The sequence below is a fragment of the Penicillium manginii genome (assembly GCF_028828005.1).
Source record: "Penicillium manginii strain IBT 31320 chromosome Unknown utg000004l:1.0-7231830.0:1.0-7236170.0, whole genome shotgun sequence".
Classification (NCBI taxonomy): domain Eukaryota; kingdom Fungi; phylum Ascomycota; class Eurotiomycetes; order Eurotiales; family Aspergillaceae; genus Penicillium; species Penicillium manginii.
The window spans coordinates 3,714,334-3,738,170 of NW_026643105.1; the positions used below are offsets into that span (position 1 = coordinate 3,714,334).

Consider the following 23,837-nt stretch of genomic DNA (forward strand, 5'->3'; position numbering starts at 1 on the left):
GCTTGATCGGATAGCCTAGTAGGCTGAGTCAATTTGTGTCTAGAAATTGAACTTGATTCACTATATAATAGTGTAGAGGGAGTACTACCACTGCCAGTACACACTATCATTGTACAACGCTACCTAGGTACGGAAAGAGTTTGATAGAACACTGCGAACTCATCTTCTTGAAACCACCACCAAAATTCGAAAAAAAATGTCAAAGAAGATCATCATCATCGGAACCGGTTTTGCCGGCATCTGGAGTGCTCTTGCTGCCAAACGCCTCGCGAAACTCACTCAAAGAGAGAATGAGCTCGAAATCTTGGTCATTGCCCCGGAGCCATCTCTGGTCATTCGACCACGCCTCTATGAGGCCAATTCCTCCGAGATGACCCACTCTGTCGAGACTCTTTTTAAAGAAGCAGGCATTCAATTTGTCCAAGGTTTCGTTCATACCATCAGCGCCGAGAACAACACCGTCCTTGTCCATTCACCCACCGGTACCGAGTCAACCATCAGCTACGACCGTATGATCCTAGCAGCTGGAAGTTCTGTCGTGCGACCCAAGTCGATTCCTGGCATTCACGAGCATGCATTTGATATCGATTCCTTAGACTCGGCAGTGAAGCTTGAATCGCATCTCCAAAGCCTTGGCTCGCTCCCAGCAAGCCTTGCCCGTGACACAATCGTCGTATGTGGCGCCGGCTTCACTGGAATCGAGCTAGCCACCGAGCTGCCCAAGCGACTGCCAAATTCAAATACCAGGATCTTGGTTGTCGAGGGCGCAAATGAGCTTGGCCCTGAGCTCGGCGCAGGTCCGCGCCCTATCATTACTCAGGCTTTGAACGAACTCGGCATCGAGGTTAAGCTTGGATCCCTTGTCTCCGCTATCGATGGCAGTGGTGTCACTCTTGCGTCCGGGGAACGCATTGAAACCAACACGGCTATTTGGACCGCTGGTGTGAGAGCTTCGCCCTTGACTCAACAGATTCCCGCCCCCAAGGACGGCCTGGCGCGCCTTTTGGTGGATGGGAACCTTCGCGTTTCATCATTCAGGAATATCTTCGCTACGGGTGACACTGCTCAGGCGGCTGCCGATGACAAGGGTCACTTTGCCTTGATGTCCTGCCAGCATGCTCTTTCCCTGGGTCGTGTATCTGGTCACAATGCCGCTGCGGAACTCCTTGGCGAGGCTCTCGTACTATACGATCAGCCTAGTTATAATTGCTGCTTGGATCTGGGCGCCTGGGGCACCGTTATCGCTGGGGGCTGGGATAGAAAAGTCAAGCTGACCGGGGACGTGGCGAAACGAGTCAAATGCTTGATCAACCAAAAGCTAATTTATCCACCCGAGAATGCCGAAGAAGCGATTACCATGGCCAATCCAATTGGGCCTGACTCTGACGCGCTATTTGAGCAGCTTTTGAAAGCGGTTTCATAGATTTGCCTGCAAGGCTGAGCACTTGATAGATTTTTTTTTCTTACATCGCCACTTCTATTATGAATATAATTATATACTAAGTATCGCATGATTCCACGATCTAGGCTGTCGAACGATGTAACCCAAATTATTGGAATAATTACCACCCGCTCCAACCTAGAAATTTTAATAGCTATACAAAGTCATCTCGGAGAAATACGAAAGATATTCCATTTGAAGGTATTACTCCGAGCCACCGCAACTTGGCCGAGTGCGCAGGATGAGTATTGGCAGTCATTACGAGCCGTCTGTGAATTGTATCCAATCAAACTCAACACCTTCATTAGCAGAAAAAGCAGCTAGAGAAGTGTCGATTGACAACTCATTTAACTAGCCTACTAGCCTGGTCTACCCTGGCTGTTCCGAGCCCTAGTTGCTTAAGGAGCTGCAACCAAGTGGAGACTGAGATCAGATACCATGTGCTTTCCATCCTCGATAACGGGATGATCTAAGAACTTCCATACCACGATGACTCTAAATGTAGAAAATAGACGAGATCTGTTCCGTCTGCTCGTGTTTCCAAGTGGAGGATGGGACGGAACCGGGGGAGGGTAGGCTTAGGGGTTCACCAAAGCTTCAGGCACTTGGGAGGCCCAAGTTCAGCCCGGTGGAGCCCCTGCGGGAAGGGCCCAAAGGGACCCCAAAGGACCCCAGTCACCCGCAGCAGGCCCCCCGCCTCGGGGGAGATGGAGGCAAGCAGATCCCGGCAGGCACGTTTTACCAGGACTCGCTTCAGCATCAGTAAGGTTCCCGGTCCCCCACTATGTAGTCCGAAATAAATCGGCGATCGTGGTCGGATGCAGGTGCAATCGAATTGCTTATCTAGCTGGACACCCTCGTGGTCATTGTGCGAGTTTAGTTTTTTTTCTTCCATTCGAGAAGCCCACTTTATATACCGAGTATCACTTACTAATAGTACCCGCCCATTCCGGGTACCTGCTGGGCCGCCATGGTTACCGCCAATTTGCCAGTACTCGCGATTAGCATCCTGCTTGCTCTGCAAACATGTGCAATCCCTTCCATTCCTAAATATGCTCATGGGAGCAGATCTTCTTCATTTCCGTCTCTATCAGAGTCTTCAACTTCAATCCTGCCCACAGGCACTGGGGCATTTATTTCGTCAGCAATTGCGGAATTTCAGCTTCAGCGGCTAGCTGAGATCGCGCGCGATTCAGTGATTTCTGATGTCACACATGCCCCCCTGCGACACGAGGGATGTACTCAGCAAACCATGAGAATGCGTCGTGATTGGAGGGCCTTCACCCGGAACGAGAAGAAGGCTTATATCAACTCCGTGCTTTGCTTGCAGGATTTACCATCTCAAACACCCAATGAGCTTGCTCCGGGAACCATGTCACGATATGATGACTTTGTGGCTACTCATATCAACCAAACGCTTATAATTCATTATACGGTGTGTCAAAAATCGACTGTTCTTATGATATTAACATAATCGCTAACTTCGAGAAGGGAACATTTTTGGCATGGCACAGACATTTTGTTTGGAGTTTTGAACAAGCCTTGAGAAATGAGTGTGGCTATAACGGCGATATACCGTAAGTATACCGATAATTACTAGTATACATAACCAAGTCTCTTGAAAGAAACCACAACTAAACACACCCTCTGAACCAGATATTGGAATTGGGGCGCCGACGTGGACGACATGGAGAAATCCGAAGTCTTCGATGGAAGCGACACTTCCATGTCAGGCAACGGCGTATCCATCCCCGACCAACCCGACGTCAAATTAACACTTCACGGACACCCAGATATCTATCTTCCCGCCGGCAGCGGCGGAGGCTGCGTAACAACTGGCCCTTTCAAAGACTACATACTCAGCATGGGACCGGCAGATCTAGTCGAACCCGGCCGCGACGTGAGCGCGAGCCCACACCCTCAGACTACAACCCCCGGTGTCTACGCCGCGACCTGACGAGCGCGATATTGAAAAAATCCAACAAATTCAGCGACATTGTGGCCCTCATCACGCAGAGCAATGACGTCTGGGACTTCGAAATGACCATGCAGGGATTCCCGGACTCGGGACTCATCGGCGTCCACGGCGGCGGCCATTTCGCGATGGGCGGCGATCCCGGCCGTGATGTCTTTGTCAGTCCGAGCGATCCTGCTTTCTGGCACCACCACAGTATGATCGACTATGTTTGGTGGATTTGGCAGAATTTGGATTGGGAGAGGCGCGGGGATGCTATTTCGGGGACGGGGACATTTTTGAACGATCCTCCCTCGGCGAATACCACGCTTGATACGGTTATCGATGTTGGGTTTGCGGGTGAGGATCCCATTGCCATGAGGGATATAATGAGCACTACAGCTGGGCCGTATTGTTATATCTATGTATGACCTTGTGCTATGATATAGGGCCACGGTGGAACGAAATGAGCCTATCTATACTAGTAGTTGACACTCGTGAGAGATTGTGGAAATAGAAACAAATAACATCTCAATAGAAGACACAAATTCTGGAAACAAGGAGAGAGAGAAAGAAGTAGACAAGGGCTATCGACAAATATGAGTTCTGGAGAGTATCACAAACCAATGATAATACCTTGAAGCTTGGGGTTAGCGGGAGCTTTAGAAATGCGGAGGAGCTACTAGTGCGATCTGGGGTCGGCAGCAGAATCCGGCATACGATAGGGCAGGCGAGCAAAATGCCTCGGTATGAGGTGGATCTACAAGATCTTCGTGTGGAAAATAAGATCCTCCAATCGACTCAATTTGTCGTCTCCTTTATAGGGCTATGAATTCGAAGATCAGTGTGTGGGTTGTGTAATGACCGTTTCAATAATGCGGGGCTCGGTAGTTGGTAGAAGGCGGATATTCCGAAGATCAGCCGGGGGCTTTCTCTTCCTTCAACATAAAGGCAGAATGTTCCTCTGGACAGATTGGTTTGGAAACCATTTTCTTCTCTTTCGACAAATTGATCTGTTCATGATCTCTTTACCTACTCGCCATTGACTATGTCTTTTCAAAACAACTGGACCATGTTAATGGTCCGTTTATTCTCTGTGCTCCTTTGCGCACGACTGGCCCTCTCCACTGCCGTCACACCTGAGCCCCCGAGCCTCCAATTCCTCTACACTGCCTATGTTGAGTGTGACGGTAACCTCATGACCGAAGTTGCTGGTCCGCACGGTATACGAAAGGCAATTCCCATCGTCGGGGGTAACTTTACCGGACCCCATCTCTCGGGTGAGAATTCCCGCGATGTATACTACTACCACTAGGCTTTTAGGAATCGAGGAAGCTAATGAGGATATTTAAAATTCTATATAGGCAAGATTCTCGACGTCGGAGCAGACTGGGGCCTCATTGATCCCCGGACAAACATCTTTTCAGCAGACACGCGATACAATCTGCGAACTAATGATGGCGCTGACATCTATATTCGGACATCTGGGCCAAAGGGGCCAGATGGTCATCTGCATCTACGAATTGTCTTTGAAACAGCCAGTAAGAAGTATTATTGGCTGAATAATGTCCTTGGTGGGTTTTTTCTTCTAATTCGCTGGGGAAATTTGACAACTGACTTCTTACTATAGCGGTTGGACTCTTGACGTCGGGTATCCCAACCACTAAGAACGTTAGCCTGTTGAGAATTGATGCTTGGAACGTAAGTCCCTCTCGACTCTTCTTTTAGTGACTAGTACTACGAAGTTGCAGTTTTGACCTGATTATAGTATGCCTCTGACTGGAATTCGACTTCCTTTGTCAGTTCGACGACAGTAGCTTAGCTCTAAGATTAAGATAGCCCCGGGGCCTAGAGTATCATCAGGCCAGCATGTGAAAGATTCTAGAATCCGATAAAGGGAAATACACGTACTAGGTAGACTCTACACTGCTTCCAAATAGAGTTTGAAATAAGATGCATTCCTTACAAAAAGGAAAAATAAAAGACATGAACGAATATGTGCCACCCTATATCTATCCTTTTACCTCACGCGCCCACATTCACCCTGTGCACCCATAAAAAGAAAAACCACAGATATATGAGAAATCAGGGTTCGAGCCGAGGTCAAAGACAAAAGGAGAGAGTATAAGGAGAAGATGGAAACGCCAGCCGCCTCAAAACCTGCCCCTATTATGTGATCCGGAATAGTTACCAGTTGATGCCCTCCTTCCGTGTGTGAGTGGCATCCACCAAAAAGAATGCCCAGACACCATCCGAGCCCGTCAACGGGGCCCCTTAGAAGGAGAAATAAAACGCCGAGCATGAGGAAGAAAAGAGATAAGAAATAAGAAATGAATGAGACCATATCCGATTTAGGTGGAGGAGAGGGGGGATGTTAGAGAGAAAGGGGAGCAAGAGCGACAAATCCTGATAAGGTACAAGCCTACGACACCACATGATACTAGTCCGTTACCCATCAATCGCGTCCTCGTGTCCCTCCAGACCTGCAAACATTGACGACGGGGCTTTCCTCCCGGAACCATAGACCATCTCCATCAACTTCGCTTTCTGGCGTTCCCGCACAGATCGCAGGTAGTCGTGTGTACCCTCCAACCCACGGATCTGCCCATCAATAACTGCCTCGACGGGACCGAGCATGCGTCCCGCATGGGAATTGCCGGCACCCGAAGAGCCCCCATCCACACCGACAAAACTGACTGAGTCATTGCGTCGCACAAGCGGGCTGACTAGCTTCCGTCGGAGCGTTTCCAGATTCACCTTGAGGGTGAGGAGACGACCGCGATGATCAACAAGCAAGTGTTTGTTTGCGACAGTGCGGCTCCGAACGTTGGCAAGAAGCTTCTTATTCTTTTCGTACTTGCGAACGACTGCAGCGTTGGGTCCAAGGACGCGAGTCCAGAGGGAGCTAAGCATCTCTCCCTCAGCGCGTTCTTGCGCATCGGATTCACGGACGACCGTGCGCTGCAGGTTCAGAAACTGCCGATCTATTGATTCAAATAAGGCGAAAAGAGCGGTTGAGTGGGTCAATTCGCTGTTGATTGATTCTTCAAGGACGGCGAGGAATTCGCTGAAGGTTCGTGTGAGGGTTGCGCGGGTGCGCTGTGCGGATGTTTGGCCGAAGACTGCCATCACGACATGTCCAAATGGTGTTGTTACGCCACCGCCGGCCAGCTCTGTGGAACGCTCGAGCGCGCCTAATCGCGAGAACATGTTGTGCACATTGTCGAAAACAACGGTAGGTAAAGAGCTTGGAGGTTGTCCAGATAAAGCTTCGAGCTCACGCTTGGCCCAGTCCATCACGATCAGGATGGAGTCAATATCCGAGTCGACGTTTGCAAAGAAACGTGTCAACTCCAGCGATAAAGACTTGAGTGAATCAGACAGCTCATCTAATTGACGCACGATAATAGGCGCGCTAGTCATGTTTGTGCCGCGCACCGACTCACTAAGGTCCCAAACGGCGACCCCGGTTTCTTGCAGAGTACCGATCTGTTGGACGCCATTCTCGGAGTAATAGATCAATGGCTCAAATGAACGCGCGAAGCTCGATAGCTTCACCAGATCCGGGATGGACTGCGGTAGACCTGGGAGGAATAGAGCGCGCATGAAGGCGACCGCAACCAACATGACCAATACCGAGAGAGTGGTATTGGATTTTGAACTCGTCATATGCTCGAACTTGTTGCGCAAGTAGCTGCAGATGGCGGTGATAGGTTCGCGATGCTGGACTTCTGCACGTACTGCGAATCGAATGTCTTATCGCCATGCGCAAGATGAACAAGTCAGTGTTTTCCACGTCTCCAGTAGGGATGTTAGACCCAGATCAGGCAGTGCCTACAGTTGCTCAGATTCTCCGCGCCAAAACCCAATCCGTCATCGTCGGGGCCCTCACGAGTCGCGCCGGGACGTTGCGCAGGAGGGGGACTGGGGGATCGTCCTATCTGTGGGGTACCTGCTCCCTTTGGCAAGGGTACATTGGCAGCAATGGAAACATCACCTTTTTCGGCATACTCACTTGCTCTTCCCTTGACGGGGGCTTCAGGCGCATCTTCATATTGCGGGCTAGGTTCGCGCGACGCATTTGGCGACACGCTGAGACGACCAAATGTGGGTTTCAAGTCCGGACGATCGTGGAAATTACGCTGTTGCGCATAGGGCTGGTGACGGTACCATCCACTCCCTTGAACATAATCGTGTTGTCGTATGCCAAGGCCAGGGGGTGACCAACGGTCATCTGTGGGTGTCTCGTCCAGCTCCTCATCCGGCTCCTCATCCGACTCTTCAGAGCGGAAGCCCGAGTGCTGCGATGGCAGGCCGTAAAGCGGGGAGCGATGCGCATTGCTGTTGTTCTCAAAGTCCTCAAGTGAGGCCTCCAGCGACGGATGGTCGTCGAAGACGTTGTCTAACTGGTCCAACATAGTGGACGGCGTACTGTGAGGTTGGCGCTTCAGATCGGCAGATCGCAGTGACGCAGCGCAGGCGTCTTTGCGATCAGAATATTTGGTGGGCCGAGTGGCTGGGAGAGTTGTAGTAGTGTCGTCTAGGCGGTTAGTGATAACGCGCAAGACAAACTGCATATGCTGGTTGAATCGGTGGTGATTTTGAGAGACAAGAGAAGATGGCTGGGGATTAATCGACCCCGCGCGCCTAGAACTTGTGATGCGACCAGAAGCGATGCGACAGAGGTGGTGGTGGGGGGGAGTTGTTGATGGTGGAAGTGAAGTGTATGCTGGGTAGCCTAGAGTGGAGTTGACAATAGGTGAATGACCATCAACCAGTGACGGGAACAAGCAGTCAATCCGCGACTTCGTAACGATTTATCAGAGACGATGAAGAAGATTGCGCCTCGTCGAGCAATGCGGGAGATCGAGGAACTCCTCACCTTGCAGAGGAGGCTGGGCCAATCAATACTAAGCAATCCAGGTCATGTGGTGTACATGGGTGCCCTCAAGTGCTGGCGAGCGGAGATCTTCAAAAGTACTGGTGAGGTACCGATAAAGTACTGATCAGGTATCTCACTCACTGTTGCCTGTAAGTTTGTGGTGAATGTGTGCAAACCTTGTAACGAACAACTTTGTAGCGACATGCACGGTACACCATTCTCCTGCCTGACCGCCATTGTCGCCCAATCGATGTGTCGCAATGGATCTCACTGAAACACGCCCTCTTCCCTCTGGTATGTGCTTGACTCGTTCGAGCTCTTTGCCACCCCCTGCGCCAGGCTTTAAGTACCTTGAGGTAGTCCCCAAATCGTCCCCATATGCCCCAGGTTTGACGCAAGCCCATGCCGACCTTGTTCCATGATCGGCCGACTCACCGAAGGTACCTGCAGCAATGTGCGGCTATTTACGAACACGGAGAATGGGGAAATGAGGATATAAGAGAGAAGAATTCAAATCTATTGCGGGTCAACCTTTGGTAATCTGAGATAAAATTACATGCCCGCTCCCTCGAATGCCCGGGAATCGGCCCACGGCGCCAAAACCAATCCCAGACGTCTATTTGATCCAGAGACGGGGTGTGAGAAAACAAGAACGAAAATGCCGTGTGGGTAATAAAAGCGTCAAGTCATTTAAGCGGTGGACTCCTTGAGGTAACTGTGACGTGTGTATTAGCAAGGGATCTTGTATTGTTCTGAGTTGTGGCTGGTAAACATACGTGATGAGGTCGTTGCGCTCCTTGGTCTTCTTGAGACCACCAAAGGCCATCTTGGTACCGGGGATGAACTTCTTGGGGTTCTCGAGGTACTTGAACTGTAGGGCGATGCGAGTTAGCGGCGTGTCTTTCGCGGTCTAAATTGAGCGGCTTCTTACCAGAGAGGTCTCGTCCCAAGTGACACCGGCCTGCTTGTTGGCGTCGGTGTAGGCGTAGCCGTCGGCCTGGCCGGTCTTACGGCCGAAGAGGCCGTGCAGGTTGGGGCCGACCTTGTGGGGAGCACCGCTCTCGACAGTGTGGCACTGAGCACAGCGAGTCTAGAAACGTTCAATGTTAGTTTCTCCGTCTCGCTTGAGTAGACAGAAGGAGAGCTTACCTGGAAAAGCTTGGCGCCCTTGGCAGAGTCACCTGGAGTGAAAGTCGGGTTAGCGATGCTGCTGTTGTTTATGCTGCTGGTCGCCATAGCTATAACTATGGTATCGTTGACGTTGTTTTTCTTTGCTGCCTCGGCCGCCAGCTCGGCTTCGCGCTCATCGCTGATGGCCAATGTGCACAACACATCAAAGGTCGTCATGGCGATGGGGGATTTCAAAGCGCGTGGATTAGGTCTGGTTTGGTGACTTGCTGTGTGAAGCGAGGAAGCGATTGCTGGAGAGTCTCGTAGAAGGTGCGAAACGAGAGAGTTTGGACGTGTCGCGATCAGATCGAAGGTGCGAGCCGAAGGTGCGCCGTCAAGTGACAGCGGTTGGCAAACACACACGACAGTCACCATGACCAAGGTCATGATCGGTAGGCCATTTAGAGGCCATCTCGTCGCCAGTTCTCGTCTCTCTGCTTCACACGAGCAGCCAGTTGTTCCTGACCAGCCCAGAATCCAGGCCAGGGTCGATGCTCGCGAGGCAGAAAAAAAGGGAGGAAGACAAGAGGAGCTTACCGGGTGCGAAAGAAGCTTCCTTGCCCATTATGAAAGATTATTAAAGGTAATTGAAGGGGAATTGACTGTACAGACTGGAGATGAAGATGACAGAAAAGCAAGATTTTCCCAGAAACAGTTTTCGCAATTATTTGTACCGCGCCTCCCGGTCCCCGTGATCTGGTCCCGTCAGCCAATCAGCGTTTTGCTAATTCAGCACGGCGGGCGCAACCGGGAGCCTTCGGTGAGTGACCACAACGCATATTTTGATGGTGAATGCTATTTAAGGGTATGTTATTCAGATATCATTGAGTGTGAAGTATACACTATAACTGTACATACACTTCCATACACTTCAGGCCATAGTTGAGTGTTGCAAATTGTGACTCTACTTTACCATATACTATCTGCCTCCTTCCGAAAAGCTCTCAGCCACCGGGAAATGACCTCATGGCTAATCATTCTCCTTCATGCGTCCCTGGTTAGCCAGTTTTCCTCCCGCTCTTCCCAGCCAGCCTTGATTGCTTCAAATTATTCCAATTATTCCAATTGACCCAGGGCCCAATGCTAGTCTACTGCCCCTTGGATGTCAACAGGGGTGAAATCCCTTTCAGCCCCCTTAGACACGGTCGCGCACCTTTTTCGGTCCACCGGGGCTTCGAAATACGCAGTCCATAATTCGCCCGCTTTGATCCGCTTTCCCGGAGTTGACCCAGCAGCAGTGGATCCTCCAACAGACATGGCCAACTTTTGTACGGAGTACGGAGTACACATGGAGGAGCCTCTGAGAATCCTGTGTCGCCTTAAGACTAAGGTTGTAATAGCCCACCATATCCGTAATTATAGTCACCAGGGTATACGATATAGGCACACAAGCGGAGAGTAAGAATAGGCATGCACGGGGAGACCAAATCGTACGACTGTGGATACGGGCGTTAGGAATGTCCCGTACCTGATGGCCCCGGCTAAAAGCAGAGCAAATTTTGCTTCTGCCGAGGAATGTAAACGGGCGCTTGCAGGTGCAGTTCCTAAGGGTTTTCGCGGCCCGAGATTGTTCGTCGGCGCCTGCAGACGCCGCAAGGTCACGTGGAGATATTGGCCCAGTTAGTGCAAACAGTGCCAACAAGTCAGCTGACTGATATTCTCGCCGGCCGAGACGGGAATTGCTGCAAGCAAAGCAAAAGTCCTGGAACAATTGATCTAGGTCACTACACAACCACCATGCCGCCCGCTTCGATTCCACATTTCCTCTTACCGCGAGGACTCCCCACTGCGCGGACCCTGCGGACCTTGCAACAACAGCAGCATATCGGCCTGACCACCCGCGCATCGCGCCAATGCTTTTCTTCCACCAGCCCTGTATCAAAGGGTAGGACAACCGACAAGAGCCGAACACTCAGTCAACCAGACAAGTTCCGACCTCCTTCACACCCGCAGCGCCTCGTCAATCCGGCCCGCACCTCGCCCTCCGGCCAACCCATCAACTATGGCCCCCGCCTCACAGCCGAGCAGCGCGAAGCGCAGAATAAAAAGCAATACCCCAGCATGTTCCCGCCAGAGGGAACGGTTATGCACAAGTTCTTGACGAGCAAGTGGATTCATGTGTGGATCGCAATGGTACGTACATACTCTCAATGCCCGAATTCAAGCCCAAGTCCTTCTTGCATCCCACCGCATTGCATCCATCACATCACATACTCATAGATATATCTACAGGGCATCCTAACTTCCCTGGCAACATTCACCTTCACCACAAACTTCAAAGCCAGCTCCCCCTTCGCTCACCTTCTCCCGCCCTGGTCTGCCCTCTTCACCTCGCCTTTCAGCACGATCTCCCAGGCCCTGGCCGTCTACCGCATGGACGTGCAGCACAACTCCATGCGCGTGCGTGAGCAACGCCACCGTCGCATCGAGGACGCCGAGAAGCGCAGGCAGTACCGTGTCGCGCACGGTATGGAGGAGCCTAGTGAGAAAGACCTTCCTCAGCCTCCGGCTACCGATGATCAGTCACCTGTTGCTGTTCAGACTGCGGAGGGCGAGTTCGTTGATTGGGAGGGAAACAAGAAGCCCACTAAGAAGTGGCTGGGCATTTGGTAATTTCTCGCCTCTCATCCCGTAAGTGGATGGAGTGGGTTGGGGAAATTACGTTGCCATTGCTGCCCCCGAGCAGAATCTGTGCTGGCAGAGTTGGCAGTATGATATAGGGAATGACTGGGGCGGTGTTATTTGCGCCCGCGGAGATGTCAATGTGGATATACACTCCATCTGTATATTAGTAGACCTTATTATGGAAATAAGCGACTTGAAAGACATGGTCATGAATCGCCTCTCATTGCATTGCAAGATATGGTATAAGAATCAATCAAGCCTTCTCAGAACAAAACGCCAGCCCGTCCTCAATCCTATAGAAACAAGAAGTAATCAGAGACAAAGAAGTAAACAAGCAAGATCATTCAACCTCAACACCCTCCAACCCCTCCAGCACCTCTTCACCAACCCCACCCTTCTTCAGCACCGTCTTGATCATATTCGCAATAACACTGCGCTTAACACCACCCCGCCGAGGCCTCCACACACCAGGAACCTCCTCTTCCCCAGTCGCCGGGTTCAGAACAGCAATATCCTCCGTCGGAGCAGTGGCACCGAGCATATTCACATTCTCAGAGTTAGGCACAGCAGGCTGCGTAAGACGAGAAGGCGGGTCGATGGTGCGAATAGAAAGCAATTTCAAGTTCCCAGCCTCCGTATCTCTAGTAACAGAGATGGCAAGAACTGCGTCCGCGACGGCAATTTCTTCCCTGCTCGGATCGAAAATCACATTCTCGCCGACAGAGACAACAAGCAGCGTCACCGGGGGTCGAACATATTGTGACGCAAGACCGGAAGTAGCCTTCAGCTTCGAACCACGCGGGTACAAATACTCCGCAACCTCCCAGTCGTCGTCGAAGAAAGGGTCCTCCTCACCTTGCGACTTCAGTTTCGGCAACTTGGTCGACAAAAGAGCGAGATGTGTCGTGAGAGAGAGCAGTGGCAGCGGATATGAGAGTGGTTGAGAGAGAAGCAGCACCTATATAGCATTAGCATTAGTATAAGTTCCTCTCTTTCCCGTGGACAGAGACGCGCAATCGCAATTTTCGAAAAAAAAAAACTCACGTCAATATACAGTCGCCAATGCCACCGTTTATTAATAACCAACCTCCCCTTCAACCCACCAGCCATCATAACATCACCACCCCCATCCCCACCCTCAACAACAGCCCCAACCAACGACTCGCGCATCATCTCCGACAAAAATACCGGCAGCGCATCGTCGTCCCGAAACCCAGGGATCTCAATAGACATCTGCACCCACGACCCATGGCCCGAAGTCGCAGCCGTCGACTCCCCCCCTTCCCCAGACGCAAGCGTATCGGTCGACAGAACGGTCTTTTCAACCTCCGCCTTCACGCCGACGATGGCCTGCGTTCCGTCCGCGAATCCGATGCGCGCGCTGCCGTTTGTGCCGGGGAGGATGTTTGATTCGGCTGTCAGGGGGCGGAATTGAGTTGGTGAGCGGCCATCGGGGCGGATGGGGGATTTTGGGAGCGAGAGTGAGGTGTAGAGGTAGGAGAGCTCGGCTGGGGAGAGGTGCGGGGTTTGCGAGGCGGAGGAGGCTTGTCTTTGGTTGGACATTTTGGGAGATGGACTCTGTCGGAGTATGCTTTGTGACTTTGGGTTTTCTTTTTTCCCTATTCTCCGGGCAGAGGGCGCCAATTGTGTAGTCGTTCTAGCCGCTGGGGTATCTCTTGTCTAAGATTGATAGCGTGTAAGTTTTTCGCTGATCCTTGATTTTTTGGGGCCTGTGGTTTTTTGAGGCCGGGAGTCTTGAGAGAAAATTGCTCAGGTATCGGCTTGGGGACTTGTTCTCGGCCAAGTAAGCTTCTGCGATTGAAGCTGGGCGCTAAATGAGGATCAAAAAAAGTTGATGGTGAAGAGCATGCTTGATTGGGAAACTTGAATATTGGCGGGCCGTTGTTACTCCGGGTGGATCCCGAGCCCGCTGGCAGACTGCCAGTGCTTGATGTGAACTAACCTTGGAACTCTAGTTACCGGGTTGCTGAGTCTACTGATGATCATGTACGAAGCCAGGTACATTGCATGTCTTTGAACTCTAATTTAACTAGTAAGGAATCAAGGATGGATAAGCGAAAAAATATTATTATGCATGTCAACTGTATATGCGTATATGATTGGCAGATGCCGAGTAGGTGCTATATTACAACAAGGTGAACTGGAGGCCAGCCAGTCAATCCGGGGCTTAGGATCAAAGATAGTACAAGAATGAGTGAACAGGAAGATGGGATCAAAGAGGATGCAATGCAAGAGAGCAGTTGGATAAGGAAAGCGATGGACAGGAGTGGCAGTTTTTGCCATGACAATGTACAGAGAGAGAGAGAGAGAGGGATGAGAGAAGTATGTAGACAAAGGAAAAAAGAAAGCGCCATATTCATCAAGGATGGAAAAAACGCGAGGGATATGCAAGTGTAGGGAATGGTATATAATGCGGCTGGCGCATGTGGTATCAAATGAAGATGTGAAAAAATGTGGTGGGGAAAATAATGTGCAACGCCAAAAGATAATGAGAGATCACCAGGGAAATAAAACCGAGGGGGGGAATGTGTGCGAGGCCAGTAACCATCTATCCAAAAAAGGGCCTATGGGGGTATGAAAGGAAGAAAGAGAGAAAAAAGAGGAAAACCCAGAACTGCCAGACCTGGAGAAAAAGTGCCCCGAAACCAATACGCCGAAACGAGTATGTATCCGATTTTTAGCGCAATCTTTCGCCAGAATTTTGTTTTTGGTGGTGATTCTCTATTTGGAGATGAGAATATGAGTGAGTGTTTGGTGTGATCGAGGTCGAGTAAACACTCGTGTTTCAAATGTAGTTTGTTCCAGATGAGAAGTAATTGGTGGAAGCCTTTTGGTTCCACTCACTCTCCTCATAGGGGGGGGTGTTGGCCACTGACGGTTGGAGTTAGGGTCCGCCTTATTGGTGTGGTGTTTCACAGGAGTCTCAAAATAGCCATCGGCCTTGGCCGTGGGAGAAGGAGTGGGATATGGGCTCGGTAAGGCTTGCGAGTTATCCATCTGGCGGTGTACCCCAACAGACATTGATTGGGTCTGCGCGAGGCGTCGCGCCGCCTTGCTGGCAGAGTGGAGCACCTCGTCTAAAAGCTCATCTTCTTCCTCGGGTGTCTCATAGCGGTGAACTGGGTGGCTTGTCATCTGCATGGCACGTCGTGTCCTGCTGGAGATCGGAGCCGGGTTGCTGGTAGGCATTGATTGCCGCTTGATCACATTTCCATCAGCTCCAGAGAGATGCACTGGAACATTGCTCAGTGTAGAAGTGTCGAGGGAGTATTTGACACTCTGCAAGGCCTTGTCCAAATCGGTCAGATCGGAGTGCGCCTTTGGGTCTGCGGGGTTGGACCCATCAAGAGCCATGGAGGAGCGATTTGACCAGGGGATGCATCCAGCGTTGGCTTCGATATCCTCGGGTGCGGCGTTCTGGTTGCGACCTGAGAGTCGACGAGCACGCTTGCGGAGGTGTGAGAAGAAGCTTTCCTTTGTAGTCGGCGTAGTGTTCCCTGAACCATTCAGCATCCGCTCAGCCTCCTGGCGGTGGGCATCAGAGTAGTGGTTGCCGTTCGAGTTGACAGACAATTGGCGGCCAATCTTCTTGTTCTTCGCAGCCTCCGCCTCGGCAGACTTTGCAGCCTCGCTGTGTGCTACAGTTGTATTGGCTTGAGCGGTGACAGAGTTTGAAAGAGGAGACACGGGGCGGATGGAGGGAAGAATGGGCATAGGGGCACCATTCGCCCACGTCGCGCGCTTAGTGTTGGCAGGGCGTGCCTTGTTGACCGGTGGTACCTCTGGGACTGTGTTGTAAGTGACAGGGGCAGGTCTGGCCGGGCTCTCGGCTTCAGCACCAGGGACTGGGCTGTCAGAGCGTACAATAAGTGATCGGCGGAACCAGGAAGGCTTGGTTGAGAGAGTAGGGGAATCGTTCGGGGTGAGAGTGGGAGACTTGAAGCTCTTCTCGGACTGCTTGCGGCCAAGCAGTCGCGAGGATGTTGAGGACTTGGGCCGCATGGGATCAACCGCATCGACAAAGTACTCATGGTTCAGGGATTGGCTGCAGGTTGGTCGGTTCTTGGGGTCCCACATGAGACACCAGGTGACAAATTCAGCGAGAGCAGCGGGCCAAATAGATGGGTTCAGGACGCTTTCCATCGAGTGAGGCGCCATCTTGGGGAACTGGAAGCCCAGCTTCTGAGCCAAGCGCGAACCATCGCGCCATTCACCACCGCCAATCTTTGCGCCCGACTTGCTGTACCAGTTGCCAGGGCTTCCCATAATCTCGCAAACGCGCCATACTTGATCCACCTCGTTTCCTCCAGGGAACAGTGGCTTCAAGGTCGCGATCTCGACAGCCATGGCACCAACAGCCCACATATCAACGGGGGCTGAGTATTCTCCGGCTCGTAGGAGCACTTCAGGTGCCCGATACCAACGGGTCGAGACGTAAGTAGTATAAGGTTGCTTAGAGTGAGTCTCACGGGCAAGACCAAAGTCGGCAATCTTCACGGTATAGGTAGGAGGAGAGGATGGGGGAGTCACGAGGGTAGAGTAGCGGCTGAAAGGAGAGTCGGTGGAGGCAGAGGTAGACACGAGAATGTTCTCTGGTTTGATATCGCGGTGGAAGAAGTGGTGGGCATGAATATGTTCTAACCCAGACAGGATCTGGTAAAGTATGCTCTTAACATGCTTGCCTTCGAAGTACTTGTGGTCACGAGCCTTCATGAGCTGGTATAGGTTGCCATCCATGTACTCCATGGCAATGTGCAGTTTGCGGGAAAGAGGGTCGAGGAAGATATCGAGGGCGGGGACGAGATGAGGGTGGACTGGTAATGTGCGAAGGAAGATAACTTCACGAAGTTCTAGACATGGCTGTAATGAATCGAAGGTCTTTTTCATCGTCTTGATAGCAACCTGAAGGAGAGGATGTCTGGTCAGTATGGTCATCATCACACATCAGCATCAGATTGTTGTGGATTATTCTCATACCATGGTTCCTCTGCGCGCAATATGGGATCCGGCAGTCCGTACACGGGCCACGGCCACGCTACCGAAACTACCATCACCAACTTCCTTCATCACCTGGAAGCGGTCCTCGAGGGTCGCCATTGATGTGTGGTTTGCCCGAGAGGGGGTATCGTATGTGACAGTCATCTTGGCTCTCCGGATCTGCCAGCAGATGAAGAGTGTATGTGTATCTTGGAGGGGATTAGCGTCAGGCGCGACATGGTTGATTGGTGGTTGGTGCTCACTCACATTAGAGGGGCTGGATTCCCACGAGAGAGTAATGTATATTTAGAGAGGGAGGGATAGGATGTTCAATTGTGGGTGAGTGATCATCATCCGAATGTGTTGTCTGATGTTGAGCAAGGAGGGAGTCACTCCCATTAAAGATGTAAGGAATGACGGTGTAGTTGGAAAGGAGGAGGGGGAGATGGAGGGAGGGGGGGAAAGGTTCTATGACCAGACCAAAGAAGAACGGGCACGAAGCAATAAAAAGGAATTCCACCCAGAATAGGAGAAGACCCGTTTAGGGTGGGAACTCGAGCGATCGGAGGCCGTGGGAAGCCCCTGACGCGCTGACAGCTCTAAGCTCCAGGACGGCGCCGTGGGGACGGTAAATTAACCACGTTAGGCCGGCGCAGATCAGTCCACCTGGTTCCAGATGGGGGGAGAAGTGGAGGAGGGTGATGATGATGATGCTGATGATGATGATGGGGTGTGGATTGATATAGTTGTACACCGTCCGGAGGTGCAATCACGAATACCTTTGAATCTTGAATTGTAGAGAAAAGGTAAAGAGGAAAAAGCAGATAGAAAAGGATATCCGCACGAGGACGCGAGAGGGGAAAGAGTGGGCATTTTGCAGGGGACTATTGGGGATGGAGTCAATACACGTATGGTCGATGAGGAAAAAGGCCCAAAAGACCTTCTTGTTTTGCGAAATAACGGGATCCTCTTACGATGGTCCAATCAGAAAATCGCTGTGGAGAGCTGGTTCCTGGTTATTTACCGTATTGTCTAGACTCAAAAATACATACATACCCTAAGGTGCTCCGTAATGGTAATGGTTATTGGTTATTGCTTGTATCCACCAATACATTTAGATTGTGGAAAATCGACTCTGTTTATTTGGGTGGATTTTCTTTTCTTTTTGGTCCTTTTGTTTTTACATACTATACTCCGTAGTCGCAAGAGAAAAAGAAATGAAAACAATAAAATCCAATCGATAATTACTCTGATACTCCGTTCTACGGAGGACTTGATACAGCAGAGCATGAGCATACAGGAACTCTGTATTCCGGAGCAGGACTTGTCTAAACAAATGAGCAGACTCCAACACACACCGATAGGATTATCACACAACCGATATACCCGAGGAACTGCAGTCCGAGGAATTTGGGAGGTTGGGCATACAAAAAAGCAGCCTGTCGCAGTCACCCACGCAGCCCTAGCCTGAGCCTTCTCAGGGCGGTCCTCCCCCACTTCAAGTTGGGCCGCGTTCGTTGCCCCGTAAATTAAGGGTAATATAAGTATTAGAATGGTATTCTTCATACCCGTACTTTACACCCACAACAGTTCGCGAGTGTGTAAATCAGTATCCCCGTACGACGCAACGCGTTCGCGATTCGCTTTCTCTCCTGCTCATCCGCATGACGTTGACGGATCAGATTTGGTCCCAGCCATCCATCAGATTCCCGTCTCTCGGGTCGAGGTCAAGTTCGAGGTCGAGGTCCCCGAGGTCGAGCCTCCCACAGTCGAACATGTCATTTTTATTTTCAGAACGCAGTCTGGCGCAGTCTGACGCAGTCTGGCCCGCAAGGAGAATCCTTCTTGTGACCATGTCTGTTATGTCATGTCCTACGTCAAGGTATACCTAGGTACGGAGTACGGAGTAGCTCTGAGGGAATTAAGAGTTGCCATCATACTGGTTAATCCTAAATACGGAGCAAATTTAAAATAACTCCAATTCTGAAATGAGGTCCTATAATACAGTATGATTATAATTATAATTAAATAAATCCAAAGCCGTATGTACTCCTTGTACTCCGTACTCCGTCCTCCGTCCTCCGGAGGCGATTCCCCTGTTTCACTCCGGCTGGGTTGATCCGGTTGACCAGGCATTCATTTCTCGCCACCTGATCTTCACCTATCCGAGCGTTCCTGGGGAAAGGTGTGGGCGCAAATCCGAACCCAGCCGGCTGTTTTTCAGGACTAGTCGAGGATTGCCCTCTGACTGGTCCCAGTAGCGGATGATCTGAATTTTTTTTCTCATGCACGCGGAATATTTTATATAAATTATTTGAATCTCGACTCCATCTTGGTGGGAACCGGGATTTGATCAAGGCCAAATGGAAATTAGGTTCGGGGGGAGGACGGAGAGACGCGGAGGCGTTCGCATGGAGCTCTCCTTTGTTTACGAGTACTCCGTAGTACTAATGTAATGGAATGGTAGAAGAGTAAGCTTAACCCGCACACCATGGTAATGGGACGCCCATCGGTGGTACATCTTACATCCGATGGGGGAATAAATGAATAAATAAATGATATTTCGATCCATCGTCCCATCGTTCCACCGTTCCATCGTCCCATCGCATCGCATCGCATCGCATCGTAGCCAGCCTTGTCAGGAGGCGAGGCTACCCTGGTCACACTGCGTGAGGGCAATTTCCTCGATTGGGAACCAGATGGCGCGCGCCCTGATTCAGGTTGACCTCGCAACAACAACAAAACTCCCACCACCAATGTACTCCGTAGGGAGTACACACGAAGGACCAACAGGAGCGGGGCATGGCTTTTCTTTGTTCTGCAAAAGGCGCTATCACCACTTCCCCGGCCTAGTCTCTTACCGATTTCGTGTCAAGGATATTAAATTTTTGCCGTCGTTCTTCGCGGCAGACCGTTAGAGCGCTAATCCCTACCCTACCGGATGTCGCCCGGTGGACGAAATCGCCATATCGACCCTCTTCTCACTCACACACACCCTCTCTTTCCGGGTACATAGGATTGTCTTTTTTATCTTTTCTGGGCGAGCTCCACTCCACAAGCTCCAGGAACCCGAGGACACAGACATGGGAAGACGATCGAGGATGATCCTCGCATACCTGTCAGAACGGGAGAGGAGGAGTTAGGGGGGATCAATACGAGCCTTTGTAATGGATTACCTGCAGCAGAATGAAACGCACCTGTCAGGACAGACGAACCCTGGGGCGGCCGTTTGGCCCGCAAGGATGGGACGGGCAGCCCCCCCCATATTGCATTCCAACTTCTCATTACTTCGTACATACCGAGTACGAGGGGAGACTCGGGTACTCCATCTGTATCATACACCGTTTGAGACTCCTCCACTGCTTGATTCGCGTTGCGCCTTTCCATGCATAATTGAATAGGGGCTATCTGAAGGTATATTGTGATCAGTGTGGAATTACTCCGTACTCCGTACTTAGTTCATCATCAGGGATAATCATCCATTTTTGATGGTCGAGTTCCGCGGGTGAAGGTGGGTTCCAAGGGCCGTACCGACAGACACGGTACCAACGTACGGGAAGTGGTCAATCCGTGGAAACCCACAAGTTAATTCGTTAATCCTTTGTATCTTTACTTTTATTTTTATTTTTGATTACAAGTGGGCCCAATCAAAACATACATACCTGGATCTCGTTGTCAAACCTCCTCTTCAGTATGTCTCACTTCACTCACTATACCACACCACACCACTAAACCTTAGAATGAACCAAGATACATACGCTGTATGTACAGTGCTTGGGCACCTTCACAGGAGACGCACCGTAAATCACCGGAGGACAAAGTACACTGTACAATTGTACACACCGCATGCAGCAGACTTCATTGGCAAGGGACTTCGCGCAGTGCTAAAAGCAATTGTACCAATAGGCAGTATTAGAGAATCCTAGTGCGATGGGGACTATGCGCCCACCACACCATTGGCAGAGAACTCGGTTCTCTTTTGTTGAAAAAGACCAAGTGGGTTCCAATTCACATAGCAACTCAAAAGGCATCCTCATCCAGCCCTTTCATTGCTGGACAGCTCCCAAAAGTCTCCAAGTTGTGGGCCTAGCGCGCTCGGGGAACGACGGGCACTCCACCTGCGTGGGCCCTCAACTCCAGGCTCCTCTTCCCCGAGAGGAGAGGAGAGGTCCATCTTTTGTGCAAAGGATCGCTGGCCCCTAAGGAATGGGACTATTGCACCGTTGCCATAACCCCGGGAGGTGCCGTCGTCTTCCCTCGACCTTCGAGAAGGTCATCACCCCGTCCATCACTATCGCTCATAGACCCTCACCCATCCCCTCAACTCCCCAAATGATTGCCAGAAGTCCCACTCTCGTCTCTTACGCTCGTCATCCTCTTGCCCCCCTTTGCCACCTCATTGCGGCGAGGCAGACATACATTACATCGCCTCCTGCTTCATCCACCTTGCCAGGGGTTCGCCCACATGCCATAGTCCACATCACCAATCATCCCTTCTCCTCTCCTCCACCACCATCCACCCCCTTCTACCAGTCGTAATCGACACAGCGGAAAACGTCTCCAAATTGTACATCCTCTGCACTCCGTCCTCGAAGCTAAATGTCGAACTAATTCAACACGACCCACACCAGACGCCGAACATAAACAAAAAACGCACTTGCACACCGGCCCCCCTCCCCTTTTGCTCACAATCATAGACAATCTCAAGGGAGCGTATCAGAATGCCATGTGCGCCCCTTTCCGCCTCGATCGACCCCATCAATCCCAAACGAAGGGTTGACGATAATCGACGGATTACCGCCGCTCCGGGAAGCTAGCTGCACGAGGCATCTCGGGTCGGGTCCCACAGTCCACAGTCCACCGTCCGCCTCCAAGCGTCCCCTCATTCGACGCTTTGGCGTTTCTGGAAGGTCCTTACCATGGTTCCATGGCCAACTGCGCGGCCCCTAACTATTTCCGGCGACGGTCCCTGTCATCATCGACGTATTTAGAGCATATTTGGAGCAGAGGAGGGGAGGGGGCTTGGCTTGGGTTAGTCTATCTCTGACTTTCTCCTTCCTAGCCTAGGGGTTGTAACTTCGCGGGCCCCTGATGTTCGTTTGATGAACTTTCTGGAAGGTTGTCAAACTTCCGTCCGTCGAATCTAATTTCAAACCCTACCCTATTGTGGGTACGTCGCCGAGGAAACTGACAAGCTGTCCCTGCATCCTCGGCACTTTGGTAGGTACGTACGGAGCAAGGCTTTGGTTTTGGAGTAGGTTGGCTTGAAGCGAAGATGCCCACTTTCATTAGAGGATCTGTTCGGACATTTTACCCGCCTCCTATATGGGGCCTTGATGAGCTATTGTTGGTATCATCCTTGTAGCCGGCTTACGACAGGTCTCATTGTGTGGGAGTGGATTCTAGTTCAATGGCTTTTGCTTAGGGCAGTCCCATTGTCCCTATTGTTTCTGTGCTCTTTCGGGTTTTTGCTTATTGAGTCCTTGCCATATCCATCTGCATCTACCTGTTGGCCATGATGTATCCGTGGACTTGATGTGGCTTACTAGTATCTGAGATGCTTTGGCAGTGGAGGAGTACTAGTAGTATAGTCTATCTGTTTCTTCGGCGGAAATTCTATACTAGTATGTTTCAAAAACCTTGGAAGATTCCTCCAAGACGGTGACACTGCTGCTGAAATTCCCGATGGCCCTCTAGGGCTCATCGCTCACTTTCGATGCCCTGGGTATATCTCGCTGACGCCAGCGTTTCTTTGTTTGTTTCACTTCCTCCGGCATTGCCACGTATCGCCGTTCCAGTGGAAGCCCAGGCGGATTGACCACATGTCCTTATGCTTTCACTGGTGGCTTGCCTACTGTCTGTCATCCGAGTTTGAGATTTTCTGCGGATATACTTTGTCATTTCCACGCAGCCAGATATATTCGTAAAGTACTAGTATCCATGATCTTTTCTACTAGTACGGTTATAGGTTGGTGGCCATAGGCATGAGGCTTACAGCTGTAAGATACTAATGTTCTTTAGAGCTTTGAACCTTGAAGCTACAGCATCATGTACTATCAAGAAACCTTCTAGGAAGGAGTCTTCAAAGCTCGTGAATACTTTTACTCTTAGTAGTGCTAGTACTAGTAGTACCTACTCGATAGTGGTTTGAAATTAATATCCAAAACTGGGAATTAGGAATATATGCTAGGAGTAGTCCACAAGGGCTACTTCAGCTTAAAAACTTGAAGTTTCTGCTGTAATATCATGGATTTATAGAGGCAACCCACGGAATACTACGATTTCTACTACTACTACTACTACTACTACTACTACTACTACTACTACTACTAGTAGTAGTAATAGATATTCGCTTCTATAGACGTCCTTGATACACTATTATTAAGGCGGGGCTTCAGCGGCTCTCAGTGTGCGGCCTTCCCGAACGGTTTGATATTGCCCATGAAGTACTAGTATCTCACTTAGAGAGCTGGAGCTTCGTTTTTATTGAGCTATTCATTAAGCTGGTCTATGGAAATTTGTGCTTGAAGGTGAATGGTACGTTTAGGCAACGATCGTATGGCATTGTCTGGCATTGTTGCTGTCGACCTGGTGGTGCTTGCCTGCTGAGCAATACACAAACGTCACATAAAAGTGCCTTGCTTTTCCATGCACATCCGCCGTAACTTTCCTTCCTCGCTTCATTCTTGCCTCTCTATTTCGCCTTCTACGCTCTCCAGTTCTACTTCTCTCCCGGACAGCCGAGTGAACCATCCTTTGAAGATCTT

At 50.8% G+C, this 23,837-nt stretch overlaps 8 protein-coding genes across 8 annotated transcripts; 4 read left to right on the forward strand and 4 right to left on the reverse strand.

Annotated features, from left to right (window-relative positions):
* Nucleotides 1-196: 196 nt before the first annotated feature.
* On the forward strand, nt 197-1,423 carry N7533_005097 (NAD(P)/FAD-dependent oxidoreductase; the record flags this gene model as incomplete). The annotated part of the gene is made up of 1 exon (XM_057101747.1): nt 197-1,423. One exon carries the CDS (start codon nt 197-199, stop codon nt 1,421-1,423), a length of 1,227 nt encoding a protein of 408 aa, XP_056961377.1.
* A 988-nt stretch (nt 1,424-2,411) lies between these two features.
* On the forward strand, nt 2,412-3,826 carry N7533_005098 (tyrosinase family protein; the record flags this gene model as incomplete). Its single annotated transcript, XM_057101748.1, has 4 exons — nt 2,412-2,876; nt 2,933-3,018; nt 3,098-3,169; nt 3,235-3,826. The coding sequence occupies 4 exons, from the start codon at nt 2,412-2,414 to the stop codon at nt 3,824-3,826; spliced, it is 1,215 nt and encodes a 404-aa protein (XP_056961378.1).
* Nucleotides 3,827-4,467: 641 nt separating this feature from the next.
* On the forward strand, nt 4,468-5,217 carry N7533_005099 (DUF3237 domain-containing protein; the record flags this gene model as incomplete). Its single annotated transcript, XM_057101749.1, has 4 exons — nt 4,468-4,675; nt 4,760-4,969; nt 5,026-5,096; nt 5,164-5,217. 4 exons carry the CDS (start codon nt 4,468-4,470, stop codon nt 5,215-5,217), a joined length of 543 nt encoding a protein of 180 aa, XP_056961379.1.
* Nucleotides 5,218-5,843: 626 nt separating this feature from the next.
* N7533_005100 (uncharacterized protein) lies at nt 5,844-7,972 on the reverse strand (the record flags this gene model as incomplete). The annotated part of the gene is made up of 2 exons (XM_057101750.1): nt 5,844-7,135; nt 7,234-7,972. 2 exons carry the CDS (start codon nt 7,970-7,972, stop codon nt 5,844-5,846), a joined length of 2,031 nt encoding a protein of 676 aa, XP_056961380.1.
* A 995-nt stretch (nt 7,973-8,967) lies between these two features.
* On the reverse strand, nt 8,968-10,012 carry N7533_005101 (Cytochrome c class IA/ IB; the record flags this gene model as incomplete). The annotated part of the gene is made up of 5 exons (XM_057101751.1): nt 8,968-8,992; nt 9,054-9,148; nt 9,209-9,367; nt 9,427-9,881; nt 9,985-10,012. The coding sequence occupies 5 exons, from the start codon at nt 10,010-10,012 to the stop codon at nt 8,968-8,970; spliced, it is 762 nt and encodes a 253-aa protein (XP_056961381.1).
* A 1,172-nt stretch (nt 10,013-11,184) lies between these two features.
* On the forward strand, nt 11,185-12,060 carry N7533_005102 (uncharacterized protein; the record flags this gene model as incomplete). Its single annotated transcript, XM_057101752.1, has 2 exons — nt 11,185-11,580; nt 11,680-12,060. The coding sequence occupies 2 exons, from the start codon at nt 11,185-11,187 to the stop codon at nt 12,058-12,060; spliced, it is 777 nt and encodes a 258-aa protein (XP_056961382.1).
* Nucleotides 12,061-12,412: 352 nt separating this feature from the next.
* Nucleotides 12,413-13,635, reverse strand: N7533_005103 (exosome non-catalytic core subunit RRP42; the record flags this gene model as incomplete). The annotated part of the gene is made up of 2 exons (XM_057101753.1): nt 12,413-13,030; nt 13,117-13,635. 2 exons carry the CDS (start codon nt 13,633-13,635, stop codon nt 12,413-12,415), a joined length of 1,137 nt encoding a protein of 378 aa, XP_056961383.1.
* Nucleotides 13,636-14,814: 1,179 nt separating this feature from the next.
* N7533_005104 (serine/threonine-protein kinase) lies at nt 14,815-17,235 on the reverse strand (the record flags this gene model as incomplete). Its single annotated transcript, XM_057101754.1, has 2 exons — nt 14,815-16,995; nt 17,071-17,235. The coding sequence occupies 2 exons, from the start codon at nt 17,233-17,235 to the stop codon at nt 14,815-14,817; spliced, it is 2,346 nt and encodes a 781-aa protein (XP_056961384.1).
* Between the last annotated feature and the right edge of the window lie 6,602 nt (nt 17,236-23,837).